This window comes from Gobio gobio (assembly GCF_949357685.1).
Source record: "Gobio gobio genome assembly, chromosome: 3".
Classification (NCBI taxonomy): Eukaryota; Metazoa; Chordata; class Actinopteri; order Cypriniformes; family Gobionidae; genus Gobio; species Gobio gobio.
In genome coordinates, this window is record NC_137099.1 from 68,359,877 (window position 1) to 68,386,255 (window position 26,379).

General features: G+C 38.6%; 2 protein-coding genes across 3 annotated transcripts in view; one reads left to right on the forward strand and one right to left on the reverse strand.

The window, feature by feature from the left end:
• The window catches only part of LOC307124408 (cdc42-interacting protein 4 homolog), a 16,019-nt gene extending 12,155 nt beyond the window's left edge, over positions 1 to 3,864 (forward strand). Inside the window, exons 12-15 of the mRNA XM_079813580.1 lie at positions 231 to 363; positions 454 to 503; positions 597 to 727; positions 2,601 to 3,864. Of these exons, the coding sequence (XP_079669706.1) occupies positions 231 to 363; positions 454 to 503; positions 597 to 727; positions 2,601 to 2,743 (457 nt within the window). The 3' untranslated portion in view covers positions 2,744 to 3,864. The remainder of the gene's footprint in view (positions 1 to 230; positions 364 to 453; positions 504 to 596; positions 728 to 2,600) is intronic.
• On the reverse strand, positions 3,624 to 26,379 carry sh2d3a (SH2 domain containing 3A). 2 transcript variants are annotated; one of them, XM_079813578.1, is made up of 16 exons: positions 26,221 to 26,379; positions 23,143 to 23,274; positions 22,905 to 23,010; positions 21,364 to 21,526; positions 15,367 to 15,400; positions 15,143 to 15,259; positions 13,811 to 13,954; positions 13,457 to 13,734; positions 13,099 to 13,181; positions 12,740 to 13,011; positions 8,980 to 9,327; positions 8,747 to 8,862; positions 8,502 to 8,673; positions 6,876 to 6,987; positions 6,615 to 6,800; positions 3,624 to 4,211 (listed from the first exon to the last, which is right to left on the reverse strand). In XM_079813578.1, exons 2-16 carry the CDS (start codon positions 23,230 to 23,232, stop codon positions 4,036 to 4,038), a joined length of 2,397 nt encoding a protein of 798 aa, XP_079669704.1. In that variant the 5' UTR covers positions 23,233 to 23,274; positions 26,221 to 26,379; the 3' UTR covers positions 3,624 to 4,035. The 2 variants fall into 2 exon arrangements, with proteins under 2 accessions (XP_079669704.1, XP_079669705.1); XM_079813579.1 differs by lacking the exons at positions 21,364 to 21,526; positions 22,905 to 23,010; positions 23,143 to 23,274; positions 26,221 to 26,379 and adding an exon at positions 17,521 to 17,929.

A 26,379-nucleotide genomic window follows, 5' to 3' on the forward strand; every position in this document is an offset into this window, starting at 1 on the left:
CAATAGCAAACCACCACCGTCCAATCAATTCCCCACAGACACAATCAAGCCCGCCCTACATTTGTTCTTGTTTGAGAAGCGATTCACTGGATATACGGCACAATAGAGGAGAAAAGACCAGTGTAACTTGCGTTTTACCTGCGTTTATCGGCTTATTTCGCGTAACCATGTTAAAAACATGCATGTAAACCCAGATCCACTATCTGATGCTCTGTCCGTCTGTCCGTCAGCGAGGCTCTGATGAAGATGAAGGGCGTTTATGAGCAGAACTCGCAGCTCGGCGATCCGTCCAGCCTTCAGCCTCAGATCACAGAAACCGCTCACAACATCGCCAGACTCAGAGGAGAGCTCAACAAATACCAGGTACACACACACAATGTCACAGCAGGTCTCATACTTGAGGAAGTTTGCATCATTCTAAACTCAACACATAAACCGATGTATGTTCTCCAGGGTCAGCTGACTGAAGCCAGCGGTGGGACGCTGCCATTCTCTCCCGCCAGGTCAGTCCGTCCACAAACACACGTGTCTGTATGTGCATGAGGGATTGATCATCATTTTGACTCATCTGTGTGTGTGTGTGTGTGTGTGTGTAGTTCGGAGTATATTGCTGTGCTGAGCGAGTCCAGCGTGTCTCCGTCAGAGAACATCTATGAGAGTGGTTTTGATGAAGACTTTGACGTGGCCGTGCCCGTAGGACAGTGCAAAGCGCTCTATGACTTTGACGGTGAGTTTCCTTCTGTTCCTCCACAACATCTGATCATCTCACGTTTACTGATTCAGAGTCAGCCGACAGAGAGCAAACGAAAGGTCTTCCATGAGCCTCTGTGTGTTTTTATTTTGACCTTTCACCTCATAAATGTGACTGTCAATTTCGCCTTTTTGTCATTATTGACATTTTAAGTCATATTTTTTTACGTTTCATCTAATAAATCGTGTCATACTAAGTCATAATTATAAAGTCGAAACTATGACATTATTTGAGATGAAGACTTAAAATGACAATTATAACAGTTGAAGAGTCGAAATTGACATAAGTCATAATTATAAAGATTGTCGATTTCGACTTTTCAACTTGACGTTTTAAGCCATCATTTTCGACTTTGATCTCATAAATATAACTTTGTATAATAATTTTGACTTTCTGTCTTAATTATCGTTTAAAGTAATAATTTCAACTTTACATCTTATAAATATCACTTGAAAAGTCTAAATAATTACATACTCTCATAATTATGACACTATTTGAGATGAAAATTCAAAATTATGACAACTATGACAAAGTTGAAAAGTCTTTTCAACTTTTGGTCTTAATTATCGTTTTAAGTAATAATTTCAACTTTGTCTAGTAAATATTACTTGAAAATTCAAAATAATAACATTCTCATAATTATGACTTGGTATGTCAAATTCTTGACTTCTAATATCTTAACTTTGTTGTTTTATGTCATAATTTTGACCTTTCATCTCATAAATGACATGTCATAATTGTGACATTTTGTTCGTCATTGTAAGTGATAATTTAATCTTTACATTGAATAAATTACTTAAAGTCAAAATAATGACATAGTATGACTTAATATGTCATCAATCGAAATTACGACTTAAAAAATTAAGTCGAAAGTTCGACTTGTGATCTCATAAATATAACTGTATGTTTTAATTTTAGTCTTAATTGTCGTTTTAAGTAATAATTTCAACATTACGTCTAATAAAAATGACTGAAAGTCAAAATAATAACATACTTTATCATAATTATGACTTCGCATGTCAAAATCCCGACTTCTTATGTCTTAATTATTTCGTTGTAAGTCATAATTTTGAACTTTCATCTCATAAATGACTTTTTGTCGTCATTCTAAGTAATAATTTTCAATCTTTACATTGAATAAATTACTTGAAAAGTCAAAAAAATGACATACTATGACTTAGTGTCATAATTTCAATGTCGTTTTAAGTAGTAATTTCAACTTTACATCTCATAAATGACTTGAAAAGTCCAAATAATTACATACTATTAGTACGTCCTAATTTTCAAATTCTTAAGTCTTCATTTTGTTGTTTTAAGTCATAATTTTGACCTTTAATGTCATAAATAACTTTGTATCATAATCTTGACTTTTTGTCTTGTCATTTTAACACAATTTCATCTTTACATTGAATAAATGACATAATTTTGACTGTTGATCTCATAAATATGACATAATTACGATTTTTTTTTTCCCCCTTACATTTATAAGACTAAATGTTGTGTGTTCTGACCTTGGCGTTAAATGACAGAAAACTGTGTTTCTAATACTACAGCAAATTTGACATCAGTCTGTCGCTGTGTCGTTCCTCTTTTGGTAAATCATAAACACTCTTGTTTTAAATAGCTTTTAGGGAACACGAAAAGTATATTTGCTGTATTTTCCCATACACCACTATTGAAGTTTATCCACCCATGACGACTTCTGCTTTTGAGGGCCAGGGAAATGTGAAACGGGTCCGTTGATGCACTTGTTGGTCCCTGCTGTGGGTCTGATTGACCCAATCCTCTTCCCATGAGCCTCTGTCTGAGACGTGTGTGTGTGTGTGTGTGTGTGTGTGTGTGTGTGTAGGCAGCAGCGAGGGAGCCGTGTCCATGAAGGTGGGCGAGCAGCTGAGTCTGATGGATGAGGACCAGGGCGATGGCTGGGTCCGGGTTCAGAGGTCCAATGGAGACGTGGGATATGTGCCGGCGTCCTACATCCAGATCATCTGAACACTGACACCATGTGACTCCATATACCCGTCTGTTTATGTTCTTATGGGGAGTGCTTGCTTTCATGTTCTTTCTTTTCTCTCAGAATGCTTCCCTGTGCATTTGTAGTTTTAAAGATCATGTTCATTGTCTTTTCCTGTTGTGTTCGCCAAGCCTTCATATTACATTCATGAGAAGCATAAATACAGTCATGTGTGTCCAAATGTTTGACTCTGATTGTGCTGAATTAAAGCCTGTTCTCACCAACAACAACTGTTAGCTGTTAGCTAATATTAGCATCACACCAACAGAGTATGTAAACGAATGATTTGTAAAACTAGATTGTTATCGTCATAGTTGTCGTCCTTGTTGTGAATGGCAATAAGGTTTGCTTATAGTCGTCCTTCTTTATGTGAACGGGCTTAAAGGTCTTTAACATTTAGATTTTAAATTCAAACCCTGTTTAAAAACATGGTATGTCCGTGGTGTTTCGGTACTTTTGTGCGAGGAGTTTGTTGACGTGAGCAGGTTTGTTTTGGTACATTGTGCAGGTGTGTGTGTGTGTTTGTCTCCCTCTGCTGAAGGCAGCAATATTATAATGTATGTGTGTGTGTGTGTGTGTGTGAGAGAGAGAGAGAGAGAGAGAGAGAGAGAGTGTGTGTGTGTGTCTCCCTCTGCTGGCGGTATTATAATTTAGTCAACTAAATGAACTTAAATCCATTCTCCAGGGCACCGAGTGAATTCATGTAAAGAATACATTGAAATGTGTTAACTCAACCTCTACAACTATTTTCTTTTTCCGATTACCTAAATCCCCTTTTTTTTCACTTTTATCTTACACTATGTGAAAGTAAAATGGGTTGTGAATTTCATGCCGACTGTAAATTAAGCAGGCTCAGTTCCATTATATTAATTTCCATTTTAATTCATTAAGAAACTAAAATATATTCTTAAATCCATACAAACTGCCTCTGAAATTGGGCATATTTCACTCGAGCGTGAACACAATCACAGTTTTGAAACATCATCAAGGTCTCAAATGCATTAATAATGAAAAGCACTGAAGGTGAAGTGTGATATATTCTCAATGTTGAAACGTTTCGTAATCTGAATATACAATAAATGACAGGAATATGAAAGGGATGGTTCACACAGTTTCTGGTTTGTTTACCCATATACTTCAAAATGTCTTCTTTTGGGATCAACAGAAGAGAACAACTTGAGAGCGAGTAAATGACAGAATTTTCATTTTAGGGTGAACTGTCCCTTTAAACTCAATATGGTGCATATCTGTGGCCATGGCCCGGTGCAGCTCAAACTTCAGAGCCCATGTCCGGCTCCAGTTTGTTGGAGAGAACCGTGAGGATCCTGTCGAATTTGGCGTAGCGCTCCTTCTGCTCGGCCTTCGCGCCCGCTTGTCCCCAGAAGAGGCGAAGGGCGAACTCCGTCTGAAACACCTCCAGCAGCTCCGGGATTGGTTCCCATCCGGCTGGAGGAAGAGAGCGACAGGTCAGCCGGCCAATCAGATCCTCAGAACGCATGTTTGTCCAATGGCTACCAATTTTAGCGACTTTCTCATTGTTGCTACGACTTCTAATAATGGCTACATATTGGATATTTAACAAGCATAAAAACACATTCTGTCACTTCTATCATCCTCTCAGAGTGAAATTAAAGCACAGCCATTGCCTTTAAAGGTGCAGTGTGTAATATTTATGAGGAACTATGGACAGAAATGCAATATAATATGCATAATATGCTATGTTTTCAGTGGAGTATACAGACCTTACATAATGAACCGTTATGTATGTATTATCTTAGAAAAGCCATTTCTATCTACACACACCATGGGCCACCTTACAGTGAAGCCGCCATTTTGCGGCGCCATGTTTCTACAGTGGCCTTAAAGGGACAAACTTTTCTACAGAGCGCTAGTCACTCTCTGCTGTCTCAGACGACCACATCTTTGTCCTGTGTCGGCTACCGTAGCTTCTCTATGTGCTTCCAAAGGGAGGGGTGAGTGACCTCACTGCTAAATGTCGCTAAAATTTACACACTGCACCTTTAACGCACGTGCATGGTTGTGGTATCACATGATGTCACGGTTATAAATAAATAATGGCTTGGACTTCTCTATTTCACATTAGTTCCGTTTTATGACAACAGAAACTGAATATGTAAATAAGAACAATTAGGCCTTTTTTGGGGAATTCTGTTGTATTTGAGGAAAGTATCTGTCAGCAAAGGCATGCAAATACGACTCGTGTGGCATTTGTGGCTACATTTAAACACAGTAAATGGCTATTTTTGGCGATTAACAACCATACGAGACAAAAAAATAAAGATGTTCTGTTGTTTCAAACTTTACTCTCTGAGATTTACATGTAAATATAGCTGAAACTATGTCATGAACATGCTTGATGGCAACATTTAAACTTGTTTAGCTATTTTCGGTGATTAACAACCATACAAGACTAAAGCCCTATTCTCACGGGATTAGTATTATCTGGGGACCTTGTGTGATTTAGAATTGCCATTCGCACAGGATAAGCAAAGCCTGTGATTTTACTCATATTTACGGACTTATCTCCCGGATATGATGTCAAGACTTGTAAATGTTTTTCGTTATAGATATAGCTGTATGATATATCATAAACAACAGTTCCTTACCGTGTGCTGCTATATGTTATCTAGGCTTTTTGCAATAGTCGGTGTTACACCGGTTACACCAGTGTTACATCACTTGCCCCCCCCCCCCCCCCCCCAAATCGTTTTGATTTTTTATAGTAATAAAAAACATTTAGTTCAGTTAGAGAACAGACGTTACAATTAAAAACTGAAGTGAGCACAGACCAGCAGCAGGAATCAGATTTAATTTATCACAAGAGTGAGGAGCTGACAATATGATGGCGGAAGTTTCAAAGCTAAATGTAAAAGCGCCCATTTAAGCGAGCTTGTTCTTTTTTTGTGTTTTTCATTAAGAATAATATTGAACACACCTTTCAGGTAATTTGCTCCTCTACACTGCAAAAAAAAAAATCAGGTCTCCAATTGAAAATTTTCTAGTGACTGATCACATCTAAATTTTTCAGTTGGCCAAATTGAATTTCCGTGAATTGATTCAATTTGGCCAACTAAAAAAATTAGATGTGATCAGTCACCAGACAATTTTTAATTGGAGACCTGTTTTTTTTTACAGTGTAATTCTAAAGTCAAAGTATAATGTGCACAGCCGCACAGGCATTTATAACGGTGTGCCTTATGAATGCAGCCTCCATTCTTCGCGAAATATGGATTAAAAATGCGCACAAGAAACAAAAACCTTTTTTTTTTTTTATTATATATGACCCTCCAAATTATATATGACCCTCCAAATCCTGGCCAAATCACAGAGATGCCGATTCACACGGGACTAATATTCTCACAGGACCTCTGTGTTCGGCGAAATATGGTAGGTAATTTGCGGTGGAATTTTTACTTTACAAATTACAGACATGGCCGATTCGCACGGGATTAAGATCACAGACAACCTCCGCAATTATTACAAATTACTAGAGGTCACCAGGTAATACTAATCCCGTGCGAATAGGGCTAAAGACTTTCTGTCGTGTCAAACATTCTCTCTGAGATTTACATGTAATATAGCCGAAATTATGAAAACATGCTAATTAGCAAATAGCTACTTGTTGCTTCAACTTGTTTGGTAACTAGTTTTATGACAAAGAGCTTTTTTGCCTATTTTTGGTGATTAACAACCACTGATGTTCACATAAATACAGCTAAAATGATGTAATTTAGCTACTTTTGAAGTCACTGCACAGATTTAGATGTCATTTAGCCAGTTTCCGAGCAGCTGCATTGAAAGCAGCTGATGTGTGTGTGCGGAGTGTACCGGAGAGTAGGCCGTGAGCGTGTCGCGTGCAGTCGTTGGCGTGAAGCGCAGCGTTGCGGGCCGACTGCAGCAGGTTGTAGAGCAGCTGGCAGCCTCTGTCGGTGGATTCGACGCTGTCCTCACCCTCCATCAGCCTCAGCAATGGCACCATGTGCGGCAGAGACAGCGGCCCCGACACCACGGCGTCTGCGACACAAGACACTCGCTGGAAACTCACTCAGACTCGATATACGAAACCATCGGCCTGTGACAAACACTCACCATCGCCCTCATTGAGGGACTTCATGAAGGGCTTGAGGCTCTTTTCGAAGGTCACGGCGCTCTCGGTGTGATTGCGCCTCAGCGCTCTCCACGTCATCTCCAACCTGACCACCTGTAGTATCACCTTTATATTAATAATACTAAGAAACTCTGCATTCCCCTAAGAAACTCTGCGTTCCCGTAAGAAACTCTGCATTCCCCTAAGAAACTCTGCGTTCCCCTAAGAAACTCTGCTTTCCCCTAAGAAACTCTGCATTCCCCTAAGAAAATCTGCGTTCCCGTAAGAAACTCTGCATTCCCCTAAGAAACTCTGCGTTCCCCTAAGAAACTCTGCATTCCCCTAAGAAACTCTGCTTTCCCCTAAGAAACTCTGCATTCCCCTAACAAACTCTGCATTGCCCTAAGAAACTCTGCTTTCCCCTAAGAAACTCTGCATTCCCCTAAGAAAATCTGCGTTCCCGTAAGAAACTCTGCATTCCCCTAAGAAACTCTGCGTTCCCCTAAGAAACTCTGCATTCCCCTAAGAAACTCTGCTTTCCCCTAAGAAACTCTGCATTCCCCTAACAAACTCTGCATTGCCCTAAGAAACTCTGCTTTCCCCTAAGAAACTCTGCATTCCCCTAAGAAAATCTGCGTTCCCGTAAGAAACTCTGCATTCCCCTAAGAAACTCTGCGTTCCCCTAAGAAACTCTGCATTCCCCTAAGAAACTCTGCTTTCCCCTAAGAAACTCTGCATTCCCCTAACAAACTCTGCATTCCCCTAAGAAACTCTGCTTTCCCCTAAGAAACTCTGCATTCCCCTAACAAACTCTGCGTTCCCCTAAGAAACTCTGCGTTCCCCTAAGAAACTCTGCATTGCCCTAAGAAACTCTGCATTCCCCTAAGAAACTCTGCGTTCCCCTAAGAAACTCTGCATTGCCATAAGAAACTCTGCATTCCCCTAAGAAACTCTGCGTTCCCCTAAGAAACTCTGCTTTCCCCTAAGAAACTCTGCATTGCCCTAAGAAACTCTGCATTCCCCTAAGAAACTCTGCGTTCCCCTAAGAAACTCTGCAGTCCCCTAAGAAACTCTGCATTCCCCTAAGAAACTCTGCATTGCCCTAAGAAACTCTGCATTCCCCTAAGAAACTCTGCATTCCCCTAAGAAACTCTGCATTGCCCTAAGAAACTCTGCGTTCCCCTAAGAAACTCTGCGTTCCCCTAAGAAACTCTGCATTTCCCTAAGAAACTCTGCATTCCCCTAAGAAACTCTGCGTTCCCCTAAGAAACTCTGCATTTCCCTAAGAAACTCTGCATTTCCCTAAGAAACTCTGCATTCCTACAACACATTGCTCCAGCTGACTAATCAGAGCACAGTGTGCTTTTCAGAAGGCAGGGTTTCCTAGAGACAGGAACTAAACAGAGTGTTACTGACAGACTGGGAAGAGAGGAGCCGCAACAATGGAGAATATGAGGAAATAATCAACATTCAAGCAGGAAAACCTGCTCTAGTAGAGACAGAAACAACAGCAAGACTTTGTAAAAGGGCATAATATGTCCACTTTAAGCAAAAGCTACATTTTGAGAGATTTCTCAGAAAGCAAGATGTAAAATCTTGCTTCTTATATAAATATATTAGCTGGATACCTGCGGTAACTCCAGTGCCTTCATGACGGCGGAGAAGGCGTACAGGTCTTGCGTGGTGTTGCGTAACTCCTGTGCCAGCTGGATGATCCTGTGCAGCACCGTCGCTCTCTGAACCAGTGTCCCCGTACAGCCCAGCAGATCCACCGCGATTCCCAGAGCCAAAACGTGATGCCTGATGGGAAGACAGCATCATGATGACTTTATCACGCATCACATGACAGCAGTGTCAGCGTCACGACACACACCTCTCCAGCAAATCCTTTCTGAGCTGGCCTCCATGCGGCAGCGTGACGAGCTCCAGGCCGCTCTCAACTCCCATGATCCTCTTCAGCTCCGGCGTCACACCTGTGACCCGTGCCACCTGAGCCAGGCCGGGTGTGTAATTGTATTATTATTTATAAATTATTTTAAATTCAGCTTAATTTCAATTAAACAATTGTTTTAATAGTTTTGTTTAATAACCCCCGGCGTGTCGCACCTGGCAGTTAATGCTGAGAATGTGCAGTGCGGTGGTTCTGGGGTCGTTGCGCGTCACCAGCTCTTTGACTTTCAGCAGGACGCTCTGATCCAGAGGACGGTTGTTCTCCGGCAGCAGGAGTGAGCGAAACTCATCCAGACGGAAGCACGATGTCGTCTCGGTCTGCGGCCGCTCGAAACACCAGTCACGTGCATCCTCCTCGGCCGTCTCGCTCTGTCTGCGCTCCTCCTCCAGCTTCTGTGCCTCCAGGAAGCCAAAGCTGGTCTCTGTGAGACGCGCACGACTGGTCCACTTCTCCTGAGCACGGAGCCGCGCCGCGTGACCTTTGGGCAGCATGGTGATGGGGACCTATGAGGTCAAAGGTGAGTTCATTACTGTCATACATGGAATCTAATTATGAATTATTTTCCATTCCCCTGAGAAACTGTGCAGGAAAATGGACTTTGTGAATGGAATTTCCCTACTCAGCGTTCCCCTAAGAAACTCTGCGTTCCCCTAAGAAACTTTGCGTTCCCCTAAGAAACTCTGCGTTCCCCTAAGAAACTCTGCGTTCCCCTAAGAAACTCTGCATTCCCCTAAAAAACTCTGCATTCCCGTAAGAAACTCTGCGTTCCCCTAAGAAACTCTGCATTGCCCTATGAAACTCTGCGTTCCCGTAAGAAACTCTGCATTCCCCTAAGAAACTCTGCGTTCCCATAAGAAACTCTGCATTCCCCTAAGAAACTCTGCGTTCCCCTAAGAAACTCTGCATTCCCCTATGAAACTCTGCGTTCCCATAAGAAACTCTGCATTCCCCTAAGAAACTCTGCGTTCCCATAAGAAACTCTGCATTCCCCTAAGAAACTCTGCGTTCCCGTAAGAAACTCTGCATTCCCCTAAGAAACTCTGCATTCCCATAAGAAGCTTCCCGTTAGAAACTCTGCGTTCCCGTAAGAAACTCTGCGTTCCCCTAAGAAACTCTGCGTTCCCCTTAGAAACTCTGCGTTCCCCTAAGAAACTCTGCATTCCCCTAAGAAACTTTGCGTTCCCCTAAGAAACTCTGCGTTCCCCTAAGAAACTCTGCGTTCCCCTAAGAAACTCTGCATTCCCCTAAAAAACTCTGCATTCCCGTAAGAAACTCTGCGTTCCCCTAAGAAACTCTGCATTGCCCTATGAAACTCTGCGTTCCCGTAAGAAACTCTGCATTCCCCTAAGAAACTCTGCGTTCCCATAAGAAACTCTGCATTCCCCTAAGAAACTCTGCGTTCCCCTAAGAAACTCTGCATTCCCCTATGAAACTCTGCGTTCCCATAAGAAACTCTGCATTCCCCTAAGAAACTCTGCGTTCCCATAAGAAACTCTGCATTCCCCTAAGAAACTCTGCGTTCCCGTAAGAAACTCTGCATTCCCCTAAGAAACTCTGCATTCCCATAAGAAGCTTCCCGTTAGAAACTCTGCGTTCCCGTAAGAAACTCTGCGTTCCCCTAAGAAACTCTGCGTTCCCCTTAGAAACTCTGCGTTCCCCTAAGAAACTCTGCATTCCCCTATGAAACTCTGCGTTCCCGTAAGAAACTCTGCATTCCCCTAAGAAACTCTGCGTTCCCGTAAGAAACTCTGCGTTCCCGTAAGAAACTCTGCGTTCCCGTTAGAAACTCTGCGTTCCCGTAAGAAACTCTGCGTTCCCCTAAGAAACTCTGCGTTCCCCTAAGAAACTCTGCGTTCCCCTAAGAAACTCTGCGTTCCCCTAAGAAACTCTGCGTTCCCTAAGAAAATCTGCGTTCCCCTAAGAAACTCTGCGTTCCCGTAAGAAACTCTGCGTTCCCGTAAGAAACTCTGCGTTCCCTAAGAAACTCTGCGTTCCCCTAAGAAACTCTGCGTTCCCCTAAGAAACTCTGCGTTCCCCTAAGAAACTCTGCGTTCCCCTAAGAAACTCTGTGTTCCCCTAAGAAACTCTGCATTCCCCTAAGAAACTCTGCGATCCCCTAAGAAACTCTGCGTTCCCCTAAGAAACTCTGCGGTCCCCTAAGAAACTCTGCGTTCCCGTAAGAAACTCTGCGTTCCCGTAAGAAACTCTGCGTTCCCTAAGAAACTCTGCGTTCCCCTAAGAAACTCTGCGTTCCCCTAAGAAACTCTGCGTTCCCCTAAGAAACTCTGCGTTCCCCTTAGAAACTCTGCGTTCCCCTAAGAAACTCTGCGTTCCCCTAAGAAACTCTGCGATCCCCTAAGAAACTCTGCGTTCCCCTAAGAAACTCTGCGTTCCCCTAAGAAACTCTGCATTCCCCTTAGAAACTCGGCATTCCCCTAAGAAACTCTGCATTCCCCTAAGAAACTCTGCGTTCCCCTAAGAAACTCTGCATTCCCCTTAGAAACTCTGCGTTCCCCTAAGAAACTCTGCATTGCCCTAAGAAACTCTGCGTTCCCGTAAGAAACTCTGCGTTCCCCTAAGAAACTCTGCGTTCCCCTAAGAAACTCTGCATTGCCCTAAGAAACTCTGCATTCCCGTAAGAAACTCTGCGTTCCCCTAGAAACTCTGCGTTCCCCCTCTAAGAAACTCTGCGTTCCCCTAAGAAACTCTGCATTCCCCTAAGAAACTCTGCATTCCCCTAAGAAACTCTGCATTCCCCTAAGAAACTCTGCATTCCCCTAAGAAACTCTGCGTTCCCCTAAGAAACTCTGCATTGCCCTAAGAAACTCTGCATTCCCGTAAGAAACTCTGCGTTCCCCTAAGAAACTCTGCGTTCCCCCTCTAAGAAACTCTGCGTTCCCCTAAGAAACTCTGTGTTCCCCTAAGAAACTCTGCGTTCCCCTAAGAAACTCTGCGTTCCCCTAAGAAACTCTGCGTTCCCCTAAGAAACTCTGCATTGCCCTAAGAAACTCTGCATTGCCCTAAGAAACTCTGCGTTCCCCTAAGAAACTCTGCGTTCCCGTAAGAAACTCTGCATTCCCGTAAGAAACTCTGCATTCCCCTAAGAAAATCTGCGTTCCCCTAAGAAATTCTGTGTTCCCCAAAGAAACTCTGCGTTCCCCTAAGAAACTCTGCATTCCCCTGAAAAACTCTGCATTCCCGTAAGAAACTCTGCGTTCCCCTGAGAAACTCTGTATTCCCCTAAGAAACTCTGCATTCCCCTAAGAAACTCTGCGTTCCCCTAAGAAACTCTGCATTCCCCTAAGAAACTCTGCGTTCCCCTAAGAAACTCTGCGTTCCCCTAAGAAACTCTGCATTCCCCTAAGAAACTCTGCGTTCCCCTAAGAAACTCTGCGTTCCCCTAAGAAACTCTGCGTTCCCCTAAGAAATTCTGCGTTCCCCTAAGAAACTCTGCGTTCCCCTAAGAAACTCTGCGTTCCCGTAAGAAATTCTGTGTTCCCCTAAGAAACTCTGTGTTCCCCTAAGAAACTCTGCGTTCCCCTAAGAAACTCTGCGTTCCCGTAAGAAACTCTGCATTGCCCTAAGAAACTCTGCGTTCCCCTAAGAAACTCTGCATTCCGCCAAGAAACTTAGTGTTCCCCTAAAAAATGTTGTATTTGCTCATAAAAACTTTTGCATTTACTTGCAAAAGTGTAACAGAATGAAAAAAAATTGTAAAAGAAAGGCAAAATTTCTCGGGTAAACAATACTTCTTCAATAAAGCAAAAGTATCTTTTGCAAAAGTATCTTCTATATTATTTTTCCTTATTTCTTTTCCTTTTTTTTAGCATGTCCGCAAAAGTAAATTGTGTAAGTAAATTGGTTCGATTTTGTTGTCATGTGTACTTTAGATGGCATGCGCTCATGAACTCTCACCTGTGGCACCAGCTCACCGTAGAGGCCGCAAGGATCCGACTCCGGACCGGATTGAGACGGGGTGAAAACGATGGAGATTCGCAATGGTTTGGGTGGTGCTCGGGAATGGAGCTGTCCATCTGAGCCGCGTAGAGGAGAGCCACCGAGACCCGACTGGCTGGGCGGAGCGGCACAGGAAGCGGCTGGGCTGAGTACCGGCTCACTTCCTGTGCGGAACACTGGGGAGATGGGGGCGGGGCTGGACTCCTGTGACGGACTGGACGGAGGTACACCTGCAAAATATGGAAGAAATCAATCTGTGTGGTAATCAGATATCAGATCAGTTTTTAAGTATGTTCATCGTGTGCGTGAGTGTGTACCTGTGCGGAGGTTGCTGTCAGATTGTGCGGACTGTAGAAACGGTCTCCCCACTGTCTCCAGATTAGCAGGCTGACTGCCGCTCCTACCACACACACACAACACACCATAACTATGGCAACTATACACATATACAACACCGTTAACATGTTAGACATGTCTGATTCTGATTGTGCATTGCGGTTCTTTTTTATTCCAACATTTTGAACAACACATAAAGGCCATTATGAAAAATATCAATCATAAGAATTCAAATATTCATCTGAATGTCAGTCCAAAACTTTGCAATATCCTGTTCTGTATATCACGTTTCGGAATCAGATGTTTTTTATGGATCTGTTTATCATTGTGTGTGTTTACCTGAGCAGGTTGTTGCTGTTGACCTGCAGCGTCTCTTTCTGAGAGGAACTCAGGCTCCGCCTCTTGCTCTGACCTCGTGACAGATGGGAGGAGCTCGATAACCTCGCAGCCTGCCGCTCACTGATGATGCGTAGAGGCACAGTGCGTGTGATTGGCTGAAAGATGATGGTGCCGGTGGAATTCGAGATGGGACGCCGCCCACCGACATGAAACCGAATTAACGCTGGAATGTTATCGAACTGGTCGTTCTCAAACTGAAACAGCTCCCTGGTGTAACCCTACACATGCACACATAAATCAGACTCAGTATCTGAACGTTCGTTCACATGGCAAATACTGAGACGGATGCCGTACCTGTTTGGGTCGCAGCACAATGTGTATGATTTTGAAGTGCATGGGTTGATTTTTCCACATGCAGCTCAGGACGTATTCGCCTGGGCTGGAGTTGGAGTCGCGCACCAGAAACTCTCCATCTCTACACAACAGCTGCTCCGCACCCTACACACACACACACACACACACACACACACCCACACTTATCAAACAAATACAGGTGCTGATATCAACAGATAGTGAGGTTTGGCCGGACTGCGTGCCAGTAATTGAACACGCTTTTTTAATTTACAGTACAACAGCATTTCACAGTATAAACAAACTTGATATATTTATGTACATTTTTATTGTATTGTGAACAGAGAATTTAAAAAAAAAAAATGGTTTTCAAAAGGGCGTATAATTTATTAAATAAATAAGCAATAAAATAAAAACTTGATAAATAAATACACAATTAAATTACTAAATAAATAAATTATTAAGACAAACAAATGCATAAAAAATTTGATTAAGCCAAATAAGTGAATACATGAGTAAATAAATGTATATGTAAAATGTATAAACAAATACCTAAATAAATGTATAAATAATTAAGACAAACAAATCAATTAAAATTTAATTAAAATGAATGAGTAAATAAAATAAATACATAAATAAAAATTAGATTAAACTAAATAAGTTAATAAATTAGTAAATAAAATAAATAAATTATTTAAAAAAACTAATTGGAACTAAATTAAAATTTGATTAAAATAATTAACTTAAATAACAATAAAGCAGATAAATAAACAATTAAAACAAACAAATAAAAATTATATGAAAATAAATGCATAAATAAACAAAAAATAAATAGAAAAATACAATGAGGTAACTTAACAGAAACTAAATATAATATAAATTTTGTATATATTTCAATATATTGTATATTTATTTTTATATAAGAAACAACGTAGGTGTCTTTTAAATTTGAGGATGGGCGTCCAGCCCATCATATTTGGAAGTGCGTAACTTATAAAATATTGAAAACCTAAAGGAATAGCTCAAACTAAAATTAAAATGTTGTAATGCGTTTTTTTTTTTATGGAAATATGTTAACTTTTGTCTGTTCCTCCCACAAAAACATCATATGACCTCAGAAAACTTGGAATAAGGCTTGATATACTTTTATGATTCTGATTTGCTCTTTTTATGTCCTTTTAGGGCTTGGAAACACTGTGGCCGCTATGAATTTTTCATTTGAAACAGAGCTGCGTGAACATGCTTCAAACATTCCTCCTGGGGTCTTTCAATGTACTGCAGGTTTGGTGACTTTGAGTGAAGGATGGCTTTTACCGTAGCATCGCACAAACACACCTCGCGCAGCAGCTGACCATGATACCAGGCGTGACTCCTCAGATCTTCAGTGCTGAGTTTGAGCTCCTCCTCCAGCTCTTTCTTCAGAGAGTCCATGTCCTTCACCCCCGAGAACACCTTCACAAACATCACAATAACACAATGAAGCACTGTGGGGTGGACAGATCTCAAAATGTCAGAGTGGTAAAACGTGTCTTACGACATGACCAGTGTAACACACTCACCTGACTGATGAAGGCCGCCACACTCTTCCTCCTGCTGCGAAACAGAGCACAACAGATGAAAAAAAGCAATTTTCATTTGTAATATGACATTTATTTACATTCATGCATTTTGCAGACACATTTTTATACAACCTCTGTATCCACTTTTATGTGATCTGGTCAAGTTGATTCAGTCCCGATAGTTTTGACTTGAATAAAAGCGGTTTATTACGATTATTTTTATTTCAGGCACTACATGCAAAATCATTGTTTTTTCACGCACTGGTCCATTTTGAGGTGTATTTTTCTTCCATTACATGTCTTTCTTCAGACCAGTGGAAAGAAAACACCATACACATTTAAGTGTTGTTGTTTTTTTGCACTTTATCGATTTGCGTCTGTAGATTTCAGTTACAATACATATATTTAAAGAGTTGTTTCTCCACTTCAGCAGCAGTTATATGCACCAAATCTTACAGTTGTATTCCCATCTACATTCTGAAGCTTTCTAGTGAGGGGTTTGTTCATATACCATTCGCCTTGGTATATATTTAACAATTTAATTCCTAAAAACATGGTGAAAATGTGTGTTTTTTTCCCCGCTGTTGACAGTATTTTCTGATTTATGGAGTGATAAAAAGAGAAATCCAAAATCCCTTCTCTAAAAAACTTTACCTCTAATATGTAAACAGAATCAAACTACAATTTCAAACCTGGCTTTATCAAATGTTCAGATGTATGTGCTGGAAAAGTATGCAAACGAGTGCACATTTTATTAGATGATTGATTAATGCCTCATTTGCATAATTAAACATAACATTTCAGAACTTGTAATACAAAATTTGTCAAATGAATCAACTGGAGAAAGTATGGGAATAGCTACTAAAATGTTACCCTGTTTACTCGTAGCGGCTTGTATTTTATTTATTTTACAATGTTAATAATGTTACCTTGAAGCAGCAGAATTTTTCACACAGAAACTGAACTACGATAAACTCTTCTTTGTGTTTGATAACTTCACCGTTACAGTAAAGACCTCTGAGAACAGCAAGGTAAAGCACTACAGATCACTGACATGGAGAGGTGTGTTTTCAAATAGCATTTTAATGGCGTTTCCTTCCCATCTCACAGCCAAACCCGCTACATTGTGTCCTGTGGACATCAGGGAATGCCCTGGGACCGGTTACCATGGAAACGGATGTTATGGGCTGTGGATACAAGGTCAGTGCGGTCAAACTCCCCCTCCAAAAAACATAAAACTCAACCTATAAACTCCTTTTTGTGTTGTTTTTTCAGAATAAAAAAATCTATTTTTCCTAAATCAAGACACATTTACTTGAGGAGCAAAATTACTTCAGATATTAAGTCTTGCTTTCTGAAATATTTATCAAAATTAAGTGACTTTATGCAATAAATAAATAAATAACAAAATTTGCCAGTGGGGTTATAAAAAAATAACCTTGTTTTCACTTTAAATTATAACGTTTTTTTCTGACCCCATTGGCAAATATTTGTTTCTTGTTTTAAGCACAAACTCACATAATTTTGATCAATTGTTCAGAAAAACAACACTTAATATTTTCAGTCATTTTGCTTCTCCAGTAAATGTATCTTGATTTATTAATGATTAGATATTTGTGCTGGAAAACAAGACAAAAATACTGAGGAAGAACATATTTTTTGCAGTATTTACAATGACAGCAACAAATCTAGATAACAATTCACTAACAAAAGAACCACACATTTACCACAATGTTTTACCATGTTTTTGGACATGTACTCTAATGTTGTTTTGTTTATCCAGTATCATGGAAAACCATAAATATGGCATATGAATATGGTCCCCCTGCTTGAATCATTTAGTATTAAATTACAGTCATTATAAATTAATATATGCAATTATTAAAGTATGTTAAAGTATAGCCTACAATGTCTCATCTAGATTCTAAATCCTGGAAACACAAACTTGAGTTCACCATCAAAGTAATGCAGAACAGCTGGTTTCGATGACAACTTACTTTAATAAAGTGTTTAGAAAGCAACCTAAGAGCAACTAATTCTGTTTTAACAACGTATATATCAAAGGTCTGAGTTGCAGCTGTGCCCGTCCCAGCGCAAACACCAGGATAATCATTAACATCTGCACGGGAACATGGACACCAAGCTGAAACTTACCTGGACAACAAAAGCTATTCCTATTCTGGAGTTTGTCATCGAGGGAGAGATCATGATCCGACTGCTCTTCTTCTTCTTCTTCTTCTTCTTCTTCTTCTTCTTCTTCTTCTTCTTCTTCTTCTTTTCCAGCAGATCCCTCACTCACAGCTGACGAGTTCACACACGCTGCGCTCCTCCCGCGCGAGCGCGCGCGCGCCGCTATCTCACGCGCATTCCTCGCATACCGCGCGCACTCACCTGTGTGACGCCGCCCGAGGCCCTGAAAACCCGCAACCCGGCCGACATGCTCGATCTCCGGCGGCAGAGTCAGACTTGTGTCGGCTTGATGTGACGACGCCCCGTTTCGCTGAGTTTAACCAGAGACACGCGCGTTGCGCAAGACGCCGCGTTCACTGTGCGCGTTCACAAGAAAGAATCCAAAGTGTGAGCCGTGACATGTTGCGAAGGAGACAGACAATTAACCTGACAGTAAACTTCTGTTGTGTGTACTTTTATAGGTAAGCCCGGGGCATGTTGTCACACAATTTATTGCATTCAGTATTTCTCTGGGTAAACTTTAAAATAAAGTTTCTAGTCACAATATGAGACCCTGGACCACAAAACCAGCTTTCCATTGATGTGTGATTTGTTAGGACAATATTTGTAAATCTGGAATCTGAGGGTGCAAAAAAATCTAAACATTGAGAAAATCTCCTTTAAAGTTTTCCAAATGAAGTCCTTAGCACATATATTACTACTAATAATACATGTATGATATATTCACGGTAGGAAATTTACTAAATATCTTCATGGACCATGATCTTAATATCCTAATGATTTTTGGCATAAAAGAAAAATGGATAATTTTGACCCACACAACCCGTGAGACGCAGAACTGCTGTTGAGCTCCAGGGTCATATATTTAATACAATATTAAGTCCTGCCATTGACAGACCTTTCAGCAAAATGTAAACAAAACACTTCACGGACAATTCAGCAAAAACATATGCATTTTTCCTTGATACATATGGGTGAGATTTTATAATTGCAGGTACATTTGGTGTCCAAAGTCATTAGCCTATTTTTTCTGCTTTTTCAAATGGTTATATTTTGAACTATTTTAATAATATGTCACTCATTGTCATAGATCACAAGATGTTCTCAATAGCTGTCCATCGTGTCCGATGACGACTTCCTTCGAATTAAATTTCTCCACAGAGTCCTATTTTTTGCTTGCCTAGTGGGATCTGTTTATGCTTGAGATTTCGTTTAACTGTGTCTTTAAAGCGCAACTTTGCCTGCCTATGCCACGCTGCCCCTCTTTGAGCTGGGAGTAGATAATCTGCTTTGGTGGTCGACTATTGTCCAGTCTGCTTCGATGGCCAGCCCATTTCAGATTGCGCTGAGTTTTTAAAGTTATTAAAAGTATTAAAGTTTCGTACATACTAAGTGTGTTGGTTTTGTCTAATAACTCTTTGTTGGATATATGGTGCCACCATTTAATGCCTAAAATTAGTCTCAGGTGTCTCATCATGTAAGCGTTTAGGTTGTATGCTTGGGTCATATAAACTGGCCAAGATTCTGCTCCATATAGAAGAGCTGGGAGAACAATTGCACGATACACTGCACATTTTGTATTTATGGTATACAGGTCATAATATACTATTTTCTGTAAAAAGTGTCTGGAAATCATGATTTCTTGTTGTCGGAATTAGTCAGTGTATCTTTTTGCGTAACCAAAATATTTCTTTTGGTAATATTTCATTTATAAAAGCCCTAAATAGTCATTTTCCTAATTCTACAACATTGAATTGTTTAAAAAATAAATTTTATCTTGTAAAACTTTGTGTCCGTAAATCTTGTGTCAACTCTGTTACCGTGTCATACTTTCCCTTTAAATTGGTGGAATTATCTCCCACAAGTATGTGAGGTACAGGAAATGATGTAACTTTCCCTCACTGATAGGATCTGCAGCGATGAAAGGTGTGTGTGCTCTCTCTGAGAAAATATGTGACCCTGGAGCTCAACAGCAGTCCTGCGTCTCACGGGTATATTTGTGGCAATAGCCGACAATACATTGTATGGGTCAAAATTATAAATTTTTCTTTTATGCGGAAAATCATTTGGATATTAAGATCATGTTGCATGAAGATATTTAGTAAATGATTATGGTAGTAAATGTCCTACCGTAAATATATCAGAAATGTATTATTAGTAGTGATATGCATTGCTAAGGACTTAATTTGGACAACTTTAAAGGATATTTTCTCAATATTTAAATGTTTTTGCTCCCTCAGATTCCAGATTTTCAAATATTGTCCTAACAAACCACACATCAATGGAAAGTTTGTTTATCCAGATTTCATGTATAAAAATTGACCCTTATGACTGGTTTTGTGGTCCAGTTATTTTGTAAAACGTCAAAACTGTTACCATAATATCAGAAGGAAAACTGAATTTATCACTGATCACACAGTGGGTTGTTTAAAAGTCTTTTAATCTGTGCTCTTAGCATTTATGCTAGTAAGTGAAGTTTTTGGCTAAAAGTGTCAATTCTGTTACTGTCAAACTCTGTTACCAATGTAGAGTAACAGAGTTGACGGTAACAGAGTTGACTAACAATACTATAAAGAATTTTTTTTTTTTGTTAAAAGTAAAAAAAAAAGAGGCAGTAACTTGTGTTTGGCAAGCACATTGAAAATGTTTTCAATAAGACACTTTTTCCTTAACTTTTTGAAACGCAAAATGTATCTCCAATTCAGAGGTGGACAAAGTACACAACTCTATTACTTGAGTAAAAGTAAAAGTACTACTGGTCAAATATTACTCCGTTATAAGTGAAAGTTCTAAAAACAGAAGTCTTTGTTTTTAAAAGTACTTAAGTATCAAAAGTACATTTCCTTTTGTATGTCAATGCATTATTTTATTATTGTTGCATTGTTGTATAAATGCACTCTATGTCATCATGGTGGTTTAAGCCAGTCAGTGATGCTCCATCCGACATGCTAGCATACGACCACCTTAAACTAATTTAAATACTTGTATAAAAGTTACAACGCTCTTTACAAAGCTGCTGTCACTTTAAGGCTGAATGCATGGACCCTATACTCTGATACTGCATCCGATATTCGCCCAGCTGTTTACTCTTCTTTCTCCCGGACATTTAATTTTTTTTTTACATTTTATGAGACATGCTTTAAGTATATGCCAACTAAACTAATCTTTAATCTTTTGAGAAAACTGAAACACACTTTTTAAGTATGGCCATGGTGCACACACTGTGCCAAGGAACCGTCTTTTTCCATTTAGCTATAAACTGATCAGTGTTCAAAAAATTATTAGGAAACTTCACATGACCCTACATAAATAAATAAAAACCTTTTAAAGAAGAAAAAATCATCCACTTACTTTCAAAGCTGCTACAGAAACGACTTTCGACTTTGAGGACTTTGATAGAAATGTAGTAGAGTAAAAAGTATGATATTTGTCTTTCAAATGTAGTGAAGTTAAAGTAAAAGTATCCCTAAAAAATAATACTCCAGTAAAGTACAGATACTCAAAAAGTGTACTTAAGTACAGTACTCAAGTAAATGTACTTAGTTACCGTCCACCTCTGCTCCAATTATAGAATCGCTCCAAGATAATAGATGTGAACTCACGTTTGGAAACTTACTTGCTGAACTTAGGCTGAATTTGTCACTGAGGTAAATGTTTCTTGAAGAAGCGTGACATATCCTTTCTTTAGATGATAATTTTTTTATTTTGACTATTAGCGACTAATTTGATTAAGTCAGCAAAGCATTTGGCGCTAGTTTAGTGTTCACTCTGAAATAATCAATAATCAAGGTGTGGTCATGAAGGAACCTGGGTTTGAGTTTGCTGGAGGGGGCGTGGTCTACATCCCGGAGCTGGAGGCAGGAGGCGGAGACTCTGCTGTCACGGCGACGCAGTCGCGGCACGATGCTGTGGCGGAAGAAGTCGGTGGACGATCCGTATTTCCGGCTCAATGTGCCAGTGGAGATATTCTCTGAGGAGGGAGCACCAGATCTACCATTACACAATGCGAGGAACCAGAAAAATTAAAACCTTTAAATGTTCTCTGAACGTTCTGAAAACATTCCATGAACACTGTACACTCACCTAAAGGATTATTAGGAACACCAGTTCAATTTCTCATTAATGCAGTTATCTAATCAACCAATCACATGGCAGTTGCTTCAATGCATTTAGGGGTGTGGTCCTGGTCAAGACAATCTCCTGAACTCCACACTGAATGTCGGAATGGGAAAGAAAGGTGATTTAAGCAATTTTGAGCGTGGCATGGTTGTTGGTGCCAGACGGGCCGGTCTGAGTATTTCACAATCTGCTCAGTTACTGGGATTTTCACACACAACCATTTCTAGGGTTTACAAAGAATGGTGTGAAAAGGGAAAAGCATCCAGTATGCGGCAGTCCTGTGGGAGAAAATGCCTTGTTGATGCTAGAGGTCAGAGGAGAATGGGCGACTGATTCAAGCTGATAGAAGAGCAACTTTGACTGAAATAACCACTCGTTACAACCGAGGTCTGCAGCAAAGCATTTGTGAAGCCACAACACACACAACCTTGAGGCGGATGGGCTACAACAGCAGAAGACCCCACCGGGTACCACTCATCTCCACTACAAAGAGGAAAAAGAGGCGACAATTTGCACCAAAATTGGACAGTTGAAGACTGGAAAAATGTTGCCTGGTCTGATGAGTCTGGATTTCTGTTGAGACATTCAGATGGTAGAGTCAGAATTTGGCGTAAACAGAATGACAACATGGATCCATCATGCCTTGTTTCCACTGTGCAGGCTGGTGGTGGTGGTGTAATGGTGTGGGGGATGTTTTCTTGGCACACTTTAGGCCCCTTAGTGCCAATTGGGCATGGTTTAAATGTCACAGCCTACCTGAGCATTGTTTCTGCCCATGTCCATCCCTTTATGAGCACCATGTCCCCATCCTCTGATGGCTACTTCCAGCAGGATAATGCACCGTCACAAAGCTCCAATCATTTCAAATTGGTTTCTTGAACATGACAATGAGTTCACTGGACTAAAATGGCCCCACAGTCTCCAGATCTCAACCCAATAGAGCATCTTTGGGATGTGGTGGAACAGGAGCTTCGTGCCCTGGATGTGCATCCCACAAATCTCCATCAACTGCAGATGCTCTCCTATCAATATGGGCCAACATTTCTAAAGAATGCTTTCAGCACCTTGTTGAGTCAATGCCACGTAGAATTAAGGCAGTTCTGAAGGCGAAAGGGGGTCAAACACAGTATTAGTGTGTGTTCCTAATAATCCTTTAGGTGAGTGTATATACATTGTGAGAACATAATTAAAGAGCGTTCCCTGTTATCTGTGAGAGTGATGTTCTTCACCTTTCTCCGGCTGTTGAGTCTGTAGTTCCCTCATGATGGTCGCTCTGTGTTCTGGATCTTCGACTCCCATCAGTCTCAGATCATCTTCTGTCACAGAGAGCAGACCCTGCGCACACACACCATCTCACTGTTTGATTCTGCTCTGTGTCAAATCAGTTTAAAAGTACCAAATATTCCACGTAGTCTCTAATCAGACAAGAGTAATGATATCAGCGGGGCGGTTAGAGAGAAGGTGCACCTCGAGGCCGTAGTACTGTTTCTCCAGCACGCTGGTGTACTGCGGCAGTCCGATCTGGCCCAGCCAGCGCGCGATCGACCGATTGTTCATCTCTCACACACACACACGCAGCAGAGGACAGAGCGCTTCACTCTGATAACACATGGAAGGACATTTACCCACATCACACATCAGAATTCACATAAATGACAAAAAAGTCATAATTATGAGATATATCATGCGGTGAGATAAGTCATAATTATGAGATACCAAAATTAATATGTATGAGATAAAGAAATTATAATTATAAAGATAACATAAAAAGTCATATTTGAGATCACATAAAAAGGCAAAATTATGAGATAACATAAAAAGTCATATTTATGAGATTATATTACAAGTCATAATTATGAGATGCCATAAAATTCATATTTATGAGATGACATAAAAAGTCATATTTATGAGATGACATAAAAAGTCATATTTATGTGATGACATAAAAAGTCACATTCATGAGATGACATAAAATTCATATTTATGAGATGACATAAAAATTCATATATATGAGATAACATAAAAATTCATATTTATGAGATGACATAAAAATTCATATTTATGAGATGACAAAAAATCATATTTATGAGATAACTTAAAAAGTAATATTTATGAGATGACAAAAATTCATATTTATGAGATAACTTAAAAAGTTATATTTATGAGATGACATAAAATTTATTTTTATGAGCTGACATAAAAATTCATATTTATGAGATGACATAAAAAGTAATATTTATGAGATGATATAACAAGTCATATTTATGAGATAACATAAAAAGGCAAAATTATGAGATAACAGAACGTCATAATTATGAGATGACATAAGTCATATTTATGAGATAAGATAAAAAGTCATATTTATGAAATCACATGAAATTCATATTTATGAGATAAGATAAAAAGTCATATTTATGAAATCACATGAAATTCATATTTATGAGATTACATAAAAAGTCATATTTATGGGATAACATAAAAAGTCATATTTATGAGATGAAAAAATTCATATTTATGAGATAACATAAAAATTCATATGTATGAGATAACATAAAAATTCATATTTATGAGATGACATAAAAAGTCATATTTATGAGATGACATAAAATGCATATTATGTGATGACATAAAAAGTCATTTATGAGATGACATAAAAAGTCATATTTATGAGATGACATAAAATTCATATTCATGAGATGACATAAAAATTCATATTTATGAGATGACATAAAAATTCATATTTATGAGATAACATAAAAAGGCCAAATTATGAGATAACATAGAACGTCATAATTATGAGATGACATAGAATGTCATAATTATGAGATGACATAAGTCATATTTATGAGATAAGATAAAAAGTCATATTTATGAAATTACATGAAATTCATATTTATGAGATTACATAAAAAGTCATATTTATGACATAACATAAAAAGTCATATTTATGAGATGACATAAAATTCATATTTATGAGATAACATAAAAAATCTTATTTATGAGATGACATAAAATTCATATTTATGAGATAACATAAAAAATCTTATTTATGAGATGACATAAAATTCATATTTATGAGATAACATAAAAAATCTTATTTATGAGATGACAGAAAATTCATATTTATGAGATAACATAAAAAAATCATATTTATGAGATGACATAAAAAAATCATATTTATGAGATAAGATAAAAAGTCATATTTATGAAATTACATGAAATTCATATTTATGAGATGACATAAAGTCACATTTATGAGATGACATAAAAAGTCACATTTATGAGATGACATAAAATTCATATTTATGAGATAACATAAAAAAATCATATTTATGAGATTACATAAAAATTCATATTTATGAGATAACATAAAAATTCATATTTATGAGATGACATAAAAATTCATATTTATGAGATGACATAAAAAGTCATATTTATGAGATGACATAAAAAGTCATTTATGAGATGACATAAAATTCATATTTATGAGATGACATAAAATTCATATTTATGAGATAACATAAAAATGCATATTTATGGCATGATATAAAAAGTCATATTTATGAGATAACATAAAAAATCATATTTATGAGATGACATAAAAAGTCATATTTATGAGATGACAAAAAGTCATATTTATGAGATGACATAAAAAAATCATATTTATGAGATGACATAAAAAGTAATATTTATGATATTACATAAAAAGTCATATTTATGAGATGACATAAAAGTCATATTTATGAGATGACATAAAAATACATTTTTATGAGATGATATAACAAGTCATATTTATGAGATAACATAAAAAGGCAAAATTATGAGATAACATAGAACGTCATAATTATGAGATGACATAAAATTCATATTTATGAGATAACATAAAAATTTATATTTATGAGATGACATAAAATTAATATTTGAGATGACAAAACGTCACAAGATTACATATAATGTTATAATTATGAGATAACATAGAATGTCATATTATGAGATTACAAAATTCATATTTATGAGATGACATAAAAATTCATATTTATGAGATAACATAAAAATTCTTATTTATGAGATGACATAAAAAATCATATTTATGAGATGACATAAAATTCATATTTATGAGATGACATAAAAATTCATATTTATGAGATGACATAAAAAGTCATATGATATTAAATAAAAACTAATTTATGAGATGACAAAGTTGTGATTATGACACAGAAAGGCATAATTTACACTTTGTATGATCAGTATCTCAGATGTATCTTAATTATTACATAGCATGTCATAATTATGACTTGGTATATCATAATTGAAACTTTTTATCTCATAATTTCGACTTTTTAACTCATTATTATGCAATAATTTTGACTTTTCATGTCATAATTAATATTTAATTACTATTAAGTTTATGTCATTTATGACTTTTCATGTCATAATCAATAAAGTGTGATTTATCTTCTCGTATGTGCTTCCGCAGGATTCTGGTGGATATATATGAGATGAAATCAGCCACATTCAGATGTACAGATGTAGTTGAACTCCTACCTGTGATGCTAAACTCCTCTTCTGCTCTGCTCTTATTCCTTCTTCGTTGGTCAGTCTTTATGGTTTAGTCATCAGTTGTGTTGTATTCGAACCGTTGTCCACATCTCTCTCTCTCTCTCTGTTTGATTTCCAGGGGCTCCTGATGGAAGAACCTGGGGC

What these genes read in the sequence shown, in the direction of transcription:
- sh2d3a (XM_079813578.1), bottom strand. Translation starts at nt 23,232, where the DNA reads ATGAACAATCGGTCGATCGCGCGCTGGCTGGGCCAGATCGGACTGCCG. An exon ending in TCCAGCAAACTCAAACCCAG is followed by an intron (nt 15,401 to 21,363) that starts GTTCCTTCATGA and finishes TCTGTTTCGCAG; the next exon opens with CAGGAGGAAGAGTGTGGCGG. An exon ending in GTCCCTCAATGAGGGCGATG is followed by an intron (nt 6,801 to 6,875) that starts GTGAGTGTTTGT and finishes CTTGTGTCGCAG; the next exon opens with ACGCCGTGGTGTCGGGGCCG.